Source organism: Puma concolor, chromosome B1 (genome assembly GCF_028749965.1).
Source record: "Puma concolor isolate L17-30 chromosome B1, mPumCon1.1.hap2, whole genome shotgun sequence".
Taxonomy (NCBI): domain Eukaryota; kingdom Metazoa; phylum Chordata; class Mammalia; order Carnivora; family Felidae; genus Puma; species Puma concolor.
Window position 1 is genome coordinate 43,935,253 of NC_141670.1, and position 12,088 is coordinate 43,947,340.

The 12,088-nt window shown below is 35.5% G+C and overlaps 1 protein-coding gene across 6 annotated transcripts in view; it reads right to left on the bottom strand.

The window, feature by feature from the left end:
- ADAM32 (ADAM metallopeptidase domain 32) overlaps positions 1–12,088 on the bottom strand; it is a 189,561-nt gene that overhangs the window by 41,060 nt on the left and 136,413 nt on the right. For all 6 annotated transcript variants that reach the window (XR_015250076.1, XR_015250077.1, XM_086703656.1 and 3 more), the window contains 3 exons: positions 5,539–5,644; positions 3,540–3,723; positions 1,026–1,109 (listed from right to left, as the gene is read on the bottom strand). Coding sequence is in view for 4 of the 6 variants with exons in the window: in XM_086703656.1 (XP_086559782.1) it covers positions 1,026–1,109; positions 3,540–3,723; positions 5,539–5,644 (374 nt within the window). In the remaining 2 variants the exon portion in view is untranslated. The remainder of the gene's footprint in view (positions 1–1,025; positions 1,110–3,539; positions 3,724–5,538; positions 5,645–12,088) is intronic.

Below are 12,088 nucleotides of genomic sequence, written 5' to 3' on the forward strand. Positions count from 1 at the left end.
GAGGTACCACCTCACATTTGTCAGAATGACTAACATTAACAACTCAGGAAACAACAGATGTTGGCAAGGATGCAGAGAAAGAGGATCTCTTTTGTTCTGCAAAAGCACTGGGAAAGCAAACTTGTGCAGTCACTCTGGAAAACAGTATGGAGGTTCCTCAAAAAATTAAAAATAGAACTACCCCACGAGCCAGCAATTGCACTACTAGGTATTTATCCAATGGATATAGGTGTGCTGTTTTGAAGGGGCATTTACACCCAATGTTTATAGCAGCATTATCGACAATAGCCAAAGTATGGAAAAAGCCCAAATGTCCATCGATAGATGAATGGATAAAGAAGAAGTGGTGAGGGGCGCCTGGGTGGCGCAGTCGGTTAAGCGTCCGACTTCAGCCAGGTCACGATCTCGCGGTCTGTGAGTTCGAGCCCCGCGTCAGGCTCTGGGCTGATGGCTCAGAGCCTGGAGCCTGTTTCCGATTCTGTGTCTCCCTCTCTCTCTGCCCCTCGCCCGTTCATGCTCTGTCTCTCTCTGTCCCAAAAATAAATAAACATTAAAAAAAAAAAAATTAAAAAAAAAAAAAAGAAGTGGTGAATGTATACAATGGTGTATGTATACTCGGCAATCAAAAAGAATGAAATCTTGTCATTTGCAACTATGTGGATGGAACTGGACGGTATTATGCTAAGTGAAATTAGTCAATCAGAGATAGACAAATATCATATGACTTAGCTCACATGTGAAATTTAAGATACAAAACAGGTGAACATAAGGGAAAGGAAGCAAAAATAATATAAAAATAGTGAGGGGGACAAAACAAGACTCTTAAATATAGAGAACAAACAGAGGCTTGCTGGAAGGGTTTTGGGAGGGGGGATGGGCTAAGGGTATTAAGGAATATATTCCTGAAATCATTGTTGCACTATATGCTAACTTGGATGTAAATTTAAAAATTAGTTAATTAATTAATTTTTTAAAAAGTGTTCAAATAGATGTAATTTGGGGAAACAAATTTTGTGCTTACTTACTCCATGTCCGTTGCACTTTTTTGAACAGACAGATGATTCAGACTTAATTATTCTTGATTCTACACATTCACCATTTACACAGATCTAAAAAAAGAAAAAAAATCTTTTTTCCATGTTAAAGGAGTCCAGCTGCCTTGACATAAAAGTCAGTAATTTTATACCATAAGACCATAAGTGTTCAATGTAATAAATTTCCATCTAAGTATTGCTTTTGCTGTAACCTGCAAATTTTTATGTTGTGTTTTCATTTTCAATTAGTTCAAAATATTTTTCAAATTGTCTTAAAATTTCTCCTTTAGCACATTTAAAAATGTGTTGTTTTATCTCCAAGTATTTTGCAATTTTTCAGATAAATCTAATGTAAATTATGGACTGGGTGATAATGATGTGTCAATGCAAGCTCACCAATTGTATCAAATGTACCACTCTAGTGGGGGATGTTGATAATAGTCTTATGCTTATGTGAGACCAAGGGAATATATGGGAACTCTGTACCTTCCTTTCAGTTTTGCTGTGGGCCTAAAACTGCTCTAAAAAATTCGTTTTAGGGGAGTCTGGGTAGCTTAGGCTGTTGATTGTCTGACTTCAACTAAGGGCATGATCTCGTAGTTTGTGGGTTCGAGTCCACATCAGGCTCACTGCTGCCAGTGCAGAGCCCTCTTCAGATCCTCTGTCTCCCTCTCTCTGCCCTTCCCCCACTCATGTTCTCTCTCTCTCTCTCTCTCTCTCTCTCTCCTCTCTCTCAAAAATAAATAAACATTTATTTTTAAAAATTAGCTAAAAAAATAATTCAATGTAGGGAAGTGACAGATACAAATAAGACAAAAAAAAATCATGTTCACATAACCACTTATAATACCCTGAAATCTAACAAAACTATTCCTAAGAGCACAGTTAAAAGAATATGCTGTATTTGTCGCATATATCAAAAGTTTGCATCGAAAGAAAATCATCAGGACATATAGTAAATTTTCCTCAAATATGAATTATTATTAGAATTCTCTAATAAAGTTGATAGGAATTTTTATTAAAATATGCTATACATATCTAAATTATATTATGGAATGTATGAGACATCCAGATATAATCATTCTAAGTTTAAAGTGTATTAATCAGAGGATTAAGGATACATTACCAACTCCAGTATTTACAGCAATATCAACTACCCTAAGATACAGTTTTCTTATCTGAGTACAAATCATACTTTTTCTAAAGCATTGAGATTTGTTTTGAAGTTAAAATGGGATGTAGTATGTGAAAATGATTTCCTTTTAAACGTTAAAGCACAGTACAACTCTTCAAAAAAATAGTTTTAGGGGTATCTGGGTGGCTCACTCAGTTGAGTGTCTGACTTAAAAAAAAATAGCCTCACAAAACACTTTCTAAATGCAAACAAACTAACAATTCTTTTAAACCTTCACTGTGTTGAGTTTTCTCATTAGTTCTTGGCCTTGATGGTGTGTCTAAAACTCCCTTTGAGTGTAGTATCTATTGCATGCCTGCCTCAGTTGAAACTGAGATGAAGAGTCCTGTTATATTAGGATGCTACTGACCAAAAAAAGTTGCCAAGAAGGTTTCATCAATGTGATTTATAATATCATTAAAAACTATCTGGTAAAATGTGTTTTCATACATTAACACTGAGAAGAACTGTCCATGTTATAAAATGGATTCTATTCTTACTAAATTATCGACTGAATAATATCAAATCATTTGTTGACTATGTTTCATTTTTTAGTTGTTTTGGCTCCAAAGCCAAAATATAGCTACTGAGCTCCTTGGTATATACATCCTTTAAGGAGGCATTTAAGGCCTACACTAGATTATCATTCCTCATAAGCAAAGATCTGGCCAGGAATTAAATGAAATGTTCAAGTAAGTTTATTCCTCCTATGTTTTCTCCTATGTTTATATTTCTCCTATGTTTATAATTAACATAGTTAATTATAATAATCAATAATAATAGCCAATCTACATTTAGCTCTATGTGCCAGAAATCTCATTTAATCTTTGCAATAACCCCATAGAGTAAATGCTATTACTGTCACCACCTTACATCCAGTTGTGGCATCTCAGACTGGTTAGGTTACTTGCAGAATGTCAAAAAATAAGAAGTTTTGAAGAATAGATTCTAAGAAGCCTGATCTAAGTGGTGCTCTTATCTACTGGGCTACGAAGAGACATATATTACTAAGGGGGATTTCTTCTTTCTTCTCTAAGAAGAAAAGTGAATTTCCATGCAATGGAGTACTTAACATAGTCACAAGATAGCTCTCCTCACACTCCAGTTCCAAAACACTTGGGAGTTTCCTTGGTCACAATACCGAAATTCTGAAGAAGATCAAACATTCCTATTGCCCTCTTAATATCTGGAGACAAAATGAAGCTTATTCATTTTCTCCTTATCCAAATATTTAAAGTTACATAGAAATGAACTGAAATTTGATACTTAAATGAAAATATTAAAGAAATTAATAAAACTAGATTTAAAAAAATAGATTTTAAATCATTTACCCTCCCTTCATCACAATGAGAACCATTGGAGACTTTCATTGGATCTTGATTTGCATTAGGCAATCTGTAGTCTATGGTTATACATAAATTATTTCGTACAAAAGCATAAATCACAGCGCCATTTTCTTTGCGAAAAGGAATTCGTGTAGGGTAAGTACAAATTAGTCTCCCACATTGAAGATTCCTGCAAACATAGTAAAATTATATGATTATTACACATTAGGTATTTGTTAGGAATTTGTTAGAAATGCTTCAGATTTTCTTTCTTTGACAAAAAAAAAACCAAAACAAAACCAAGTACAGCTCTCCATTTATGGCAAATGTAACTAGGGAAAATGTAACATTTTAACACTAACATTTAAAGTAAATACTCCAGAGATGCCTGGGTGGCTCAGTTGGCTGAGCGTCTGACTTTGGCTCAGGTCATGATCTCACAGTTCATGAGTTCAAATCCTGTGTTGTGCTCTGTACTGACAGCCTGGAGCCTGGAGCCTGCCTTGAGTTCTGTGTCTCCCTCTCTCTCTGTCCCTCCCAATGCACACTCCTTCTCTCTCTCTCTCCCTCTCTCTTTCTCTCTCAAAAATGAATAAATATTTTAAAAATTAAAAAGAAAATCACTCTGCAAGCTTATCTTTCAATGCTGCTAATGAAAGGTCTTTTATTCACTGTGAAGAATTATATACTTACTGTCAAATAATCAATTCACTCAAGTATCTCATATCCCTCTGTAGAGGGAAAGAGTGAGAAGTTGTTACTCTTAACCTCAAGTACCTTACAGTTTAATACTAAATGTAATATAAATCCCATTAAAAGTGCCACAATAAATTAATTCTCACAGAGATTTAAGATGAGGACCCATTCTAACTTAGCAATTAGGAGAAACTTCATAGAGAAGATGATTCATAAATCTAAGTCAAAGTTTACAAATTAGTAGAATTTCAATAGCCAGAGTAAGGTATTTCTATTTTTTTAACATTTATTTATTTTTGAGAGAGAGAGAGAGAAAGAAAGTGAAAGTGGGGGAGGGGCAGAGAGAGAGGGAGACACAGAATCCAAAGCAGGATCCAGGTTCTGAGCTGTCAGCACAGAGCCCAGTGCGGGGCTTGAACTCATGAACCGTGAGTTCATGACCTGAGCTGAAGTCAGACGCTTAACCAATTGAGCCACCCAGGCACCCCAGAGTAAGGTATTTCCAAACAAAATTAACAGCATAACCAACCAAGGAAACAAAACTATGTGGTGTGTTTACCAGTGTACAAATTCAGTAAGCACAAGGGCCATGTATGCTTGCTAATGAGTATCTAGTTCAGTGTCCAGCACATAGCAGATTCTTTTAAAATGTATATTTTTTAATGTTTATTTGTTTTTGAGAGAGAGAGACAGAGTGTAAGTGGGGGAGGGGCAGAGAGAGAGGGAGACACAGAATCCAAAGCAGGCTCCAGGCTCTCAGATGTCATCACAGAGCCTGGCATAGGGCTCAGGCTCACCAACCATGAGATTGTGACCTGAGTCAAAGTCTGACACCTAAGCGACGGAGCCACCCAGTCACCCCACACAGTAGGTTCTTAATAAATGTTTAAAACAAATTAATGACCAAAATATCAAAAATCTTGCTTTTCAAATGCAGGGGAAATTTAATTTCATTTTATGGACTCTGGGCAGTCTTCAGCTTGGGCAAACAATCAAGTGAGTGAGGATAGTATTTTTATAAAGAAAAATGAGCAGGTTCAAAGAAGAAAAGTGCAATGGATATTATTACTTTCAATCTTGGATTGAATTTAGAAGTCTAATGATCACCCACATATAGGTGTTTAAAATTAGATAGAAATTTAGCCTATAACACAAGAAAGATGTCAGGGCTACAGATTTTGATTTAAAATTCACTCCCTTACACATGTGATACTTGAAACCACTGGAATGAATGAAATATAGGGAGAAAAACTAAAAAAAAAATCTTATAGAACATAAGAAAAGCATCTTTAATATTCCCATGGCATACCTCCATGAACAGGATTGAAATTTGCCTCTTATTTTACCACAGTTCCCAAACCTATCAGCGTGAGACTGTATTTCTTCATAGCAGGCAAATGGTGCATTTTTTGAACCTGTCAGAGTTAGAAATATATTTTGATTAAAACTCCCTTCTTCATCTTAGTTCATTCTCTCTTACATATTTACTTTGCCTTCTAATATTAGCATCTAATTCAAAAGTTTTCCTAGTGAGATTGTTTAATAAAAGAGAATTAAAGTGAAAAGTAGTGCTCATAATTATTTCCCCTTTTGTTTCATTTTCAATTATTTGCATCACAAAAGATATCATGAGGGGAAAGGAGAGTTACAGAAGTGTAAACCATGAGAGTGCTCTATGAAAAAGGCAATAGAGAGATAATGCAAGAAAACGATACTCATTTTTCCTAGTTTGTGAGTAGGAACATATAAAAAGCCAGGTCTATTACAAAATCTCATTGAAGAAACCTAATTGTACTTTCAGAAAGTCTAAAATGAAAGGAGCAAAGCTGCCAACCTATTACCTACCTTTTCCCTTCATTACTGTATTTAGTTTTCATCACTGTGTAAAATATTACCAAAATCTTGGCAATTTAAAACAACACCCATTTATGTTACACAAGTGAGGTCTCTCTCTGCTCAAGAGTCTCATAAGGCTAAATAATGTTACTGGCTGGGGCTGCAGTCTCATCAGAGGCTGAAGTCCTCTTCTGAGCTCATTGGTTGTTGGTAGAATTCAGGGGTTTTTTTTGTAGCCATAGCTTCATTTGCTTACCATCTGGCAGGGGTTTCAATTGGCTCCTAGAACTCCCCTCACAACCTAGTCACATGGCCCTCTCACAACGTGACAGGTTGTTTCTTCCAAGCCAGCAAGAGAATCTCTCTGACATCTCCCATCTTTTAAAGGGCTCACATGATTAGGTCAGGCTCACTCAGAATGATCTTCCTTTTTGCTTAACTCAAAGTTCACTAATTATGGACCTTAATTACATCTTCAAAATTCCTTCATCTTTACTATTAACTATAATCACAGGATTGACATTCCATCACATATTCACTGGTTCTACCCCAACTCAAAGGAAGGGGATTAATCCAAGGCCTGAATGCTAGCAGAGTCTTGAATTTGCATGAAATCACAAAAGACCCTAAATCACAAAGCAGTCCTGCAAAAGAATAGCAAAGCTGGAGGCATCACATTTCTGGACTTTGACTTATATTACAAAGCTGTAGTTACCAGAACAGTATGGTAATGGCAAATATAAGTTTAAAAAAAGGCACATAGATCAATGGAACAGAATATAGAACCCAAAAATGAACCCACAATTGTATGGTCAATTAATCATCAAGAAAGAAAGAAAGAATATCCAATGGAAAAAAGACAGTTTCCTCAACAAATGGTGTTGGGAAAACTGGACAGCAACATGCAGATGAATGAAACTAGACCACTTACTTACACCATACACAAATGTAAATTCAAAATGGATTAAAGACCTAAATGTTGACAATGGCCATAGCAACTTCTTTCCAGATATGTCTCCTGAGGAAAAGGAAACAATGCAAGAATAAACTATTGGGGCTACATCAAAATAAAGTGTCTGCACAGTGGAAGGAAACAATCAACAAAACTAAAAGGCAACCTACGGAACAGGAGAAGATATTTGCAAATGGCATATCTGACAATGGGTTAGTATCCAAAATCTATAAAGAACTTATCAAACTCAACAACCAAAAAACAAATAATCCAGTTAAGAAATGGGAAGAAGACTTGAAGAGACATTTTTTGCAAAGAGGACATCCAGATAGCTAACAGACACACGAAAAGATGTTCAACATCAATCATCAGGGAAATACAAACCAAAACCATGATGAGATACCACCTCACACCTTTCATACTGGCTAAAAATAACAACACAGGAAATAACAGCTGTTGTTGAGATGTGGAGAAAGAGGAACCCTCTTGTACTGTTGTTGGGAACACAAACTGGTGGACTCACTGTGGAAAACAGTATGAAGGTTTCTCAAAAAGTTAAAAATAGAAGTACTTTATGATTCAGCAATTGCAGTAGGTATTTACCCAAGGAATACAAAAATACTATTTTGAAAGGATACAAGCACCCTGATGGTTATAACAGTATTATCTACACTAGCCAAATTATGAAAACAGCCCAAGTGTCCATCAATTGATGAATGGATACAGTAGTGTATATACATATATATGTATATGTATGCATATATATATGTATATGTATGTATATATATACATATATATGTATATATACACACACACACACACACACACACACACACACACACACACACACACACAATGGAATATTACTCAGCCATAAAAAAAGAATGAAATCTTGTCATTTTCAATGACGTGGATGAAACTAGAGAATATTATGCTAAGTGAAATAAGTCGGTGAATGACAAATACCATATGATTTCACTCATATGCAGAATTGAAGAAAGAAAACAAATGAGCAAAGGGGAAAAGGAGAGAGGCAGGCAAACCAAGAAACAGACTATTAACTATGGAGAACAAACTGATGGTTACCAGAGGACAGGCAGTTAGGGAGTGGGTGGGTTAAATGGGTGATAGGTGATAAGGAGTACACTTGTTGCAATGAGCACTGGGTGTTGTACAGAATTGTTGAATCACTATATTGGAATTATATATCAGGAACAGTCTATTCCCTGAACTACTATTACCCTGTATGTTAATTAACTAGAATTTAAATTAAAACTTTAAGAAAAAAAATTCTGCCTAGCACAGTTACCTTCTCTAAAATGAAGCTTGCTAAGCCCAGCTGCCTCATCTATAAAAGTAAACAGTATCTACCTCGATTGTTATGAGAATTAATTAACATGATGTTTATTTAGCCACTGTGAATTCCCATCTAATCCTTTTCCATTTTCTTTTAGGATCAAGAGGATTTCTCTTGTTTACCTGCTCTTTTCATTAACTACATCTTCCCCAACATTCTTTTTCTTTCTTTACCATTTCCTAATTCTCTTTTCACCAGTTTTAAACATTGGTCCATCAAAGGTGATTGTATAGTACCATTAGGACAGACAATGTTATTTCTAAGTATTCACAATGTCTAATCAGTTCACTTGTAAATCTGAAATACCGGGTCAAGAATGCCAATTCAGGACTTGTTAAACACCAAGATATTACCCAGGACAAGTCAGAAATTGGATAATTCAATCCAGTTTGGAGCTATAATATAAAAATTATGTTTAGTCACAGAATACAGACAGTTCCCGACTCACATTTCAACTTAACATTTTTTTTTTAATTTATGATGGTGCAAAAACAATATGCATTCAGTAGAATCTGTACTTCAGAATTTAAATTTTAATCTTTTCCTGGGCTAAGTGGTATGATACTCACTTGTGATGCTGGGCAGCAGCAGCAAGCCACAATTCCAAGTCAGCCTCATGATCATAAGCATAAACAACCAATATACTTACAACCATTCTGTATGCATATAACCATTCTGTTTTTCACTTTTCATATAGTATCCAAAAAATTACATGAGATATTCAATACTTTGTTACAAAATAAGCTTTGTGTTAGATGATTTTGCCCTATTGTAGGCTAATGTAAGGGTTCTTTCTGAGCACCTTTAAGGTAGGCTCATCATAGCCTAGGCTCTGATGTTCAGTAGGTTAAGTGTATTAAATGTATGGTTTATCAAGATGTAACCCCATCATAAGTTGAGAAAGATCCGTAGTCAAATGAATTCTCTTAAAACTAATGTTCTTCAACTAGCCTATTTTTTATTAGTCCATCTTTTGTGAAGATACCAATGAGCTTTATATTAATTTCTCTCCTGAATACCATCTTTCATTAGTGTTAGAGACTTTCTCTCAGACCAGTCTGTGTTTTCCAGAGTAAGATGGAAACACTAAAAGGGCAACACTTTGCAAATGTGAAGTCACATGTCAAAATGTTACCTCATATCCAGTATAGCAACCAAATCTACTAAAAGAATCTGTCCTTCCATAGTCCAAATAGTGTATTTAGATTGCCTATACACTATTATAAAATGCTATGGGATACAATTAAATAGTAAATACACTGGCATAGATATTTGTGCATGGCTGGTACTAGGGCAATAGATATAAGTATTGGAAAATTATTGCAAAAAATTTAGGCAATCCTCATATATAGCATTGAGCATTAGGAATATTTAGGCTATACTCCTTGACTGCTGTTAGAGACTACTGGCTTATGTTTCCAGTTAGATGGAATAAAAGGCTACCTCCTCTCAACTAGAATAAAGGGAGCCAATGAAATGTTAGCTAAAATTTTAGCTTTCATAACCTGACATCTAACTCAACTTCATCTTCGGTTCAACATACTCTGATTTACCCCTAGACTTCCTTATTTCAGTTTTTAGGACAATTAGTCAACCAGATGTTCAGGCCAAAATAAGAATCTTCCTTGATTTCTTTTTTCGCATTACTGCCTGCATCTACCACCTAATCCAAGTCTTACTGACACTATCTCCTAAATATAGCCAGAGTATGATTACTTCTTACCTTCTCACTGGCTACAACTCTAGTTGAGCTATCATCAATTCTCTTCTAATATTCTACAACAGCCTTCTAAGTGATTCCCTGCTTTTGTTTTTCCACTCCCTAAAATAGTGCATTCTCCATACCATAAATCAGTCATTAAAAAATAAATAAATAAAAATCATATATTAGTCTCCTACTTAAATATCTCTAAGGGCTTCATACTACCCCAAGGATAAAATCCAATTTTCTTGCCACGGTCTTTACTCAGTTTGGTTTACTACACTTCAGCAACACTGCTCTTCTTTTTATGTCTATTGCCTGACCCCATCACTGGACTATAACCTCCATCTGGACTATAACCTCCAATATACATCTTTTTTTTTGTCTTGTCCATCACTGGGTTTCCAGTGCTAGAAGGGTAGTGCCATACCCAATTAAAGTGTTATATAAATATTTATTCAATGAATGAAAAAATCAACACCTTGGATAACTATATCCCATAATCATTCTTCCTTATGGAGTTTGACATCCAAAATCAAGACCTCCAATACGAACCATACCTACTCTCTTTGAGGCAATACATATTTTTTTTGAAAGTTTATTTATTTATTTTGACAGAAAGAGAGCGTGAAAAGGGGAAGGGCAGAGAGATAGGAAGAGAGAGAATCCCAAGCAGGTTCCACGTTACAAGTGCAGAGCCCAGTGTGGGGCTTGATCTCATGAACTGTCAGATCATAACCTGAGACGAAACCGAGAGTCAGATGCTCAACCAACTGAGCCACCCAGGTGCCCCAAAGCAATAGAGATTTTCAAAGATTAATGTTTGAAACAAACTTCTTAGTAATCTCTTCTAAATTATATTTCCAATGTTACCCCACTAATTTCATTATATTTTCTTTTTTGTGATCCCCTATTTTTATTAAAAGAGGCCATATCAATGCTACATTTTTCAAAGAATTTGCAGATAGAACCAATTTAAACTTTCCACGAATGATGAGAGGAGAGAGTAGAAATCTTTTCTTCATGGCTTCTAAAACAGTCTTAAGAGCAATTTAAGATAAATAAGTCTTACTCATAGAATCTGAAGCCCCTTGACCTACAATGCTTTTCCACCTTTAATAAACTATAGAGTACTGCTGTACACCAACTGAAATGATGGAAAAATAACCACTTCTAACAAGTCCAGAAAATCCATAAAAATTATGAGACAAGAACAGGCAGATTAAATATTATTTATTACACTGGCATTAAAGGAAGAAATATAAGTAGTTTATCTCCCTTTCTCTTGTTTTCATATATGATTACACTCCAGCTTCATTTCTCCATTTCTTTGAGGCCCACCTTTCTCCACATGGTCAAAAGCATAGCTGTCAAAAACTCTAGAGCTATACATATGATATTTTGAGTACTTAGAGGGAAAATTCTCTTGTTCAATGGCCCAAAATTCCAGAGAAGAGACTCAGGACTTCCCAATCTCCCTTAACATGAGTCAGATGCTCACCTTAACACAGACCAACTGTAGCAAGGTTGGAGAGTACTGCAATTGGACCAGATCTGGTTAGGTACCCACTACAGTATAAACAAATATGAATAAATGTATTATTAGACCATACTATATTAATAGGATATTTTCCACAGTAGTCATGTGAAAATTGGACAGCTCCTAGAAAATGGTACTAAGAAAATCCTACCTGAGATCTCTAACAGGAAGGGATGAAGCTAGGAGTTTACTGTGAAATCTTACTTATTATCATCAATAAAACAGTTGATGATATTCAAATCCATACTGATCTCTGCCTTCTGTATATAAACTTCAGCACTCCAGACAAACATGACTAGTACAAAGAGTATCATGCTACCATAACTTATAATGACTAATGCTGAGCTAAAGAGAGAGGAAAGATAGCATAGAAACTGGCATTTCCTCCCAATATCCATTCCTTCTTTTTTCCACTAGTGACAGAAGTTTCTTATTAATAGCAGGGCAACAGAAACCAAGCTAAAGAAAACAT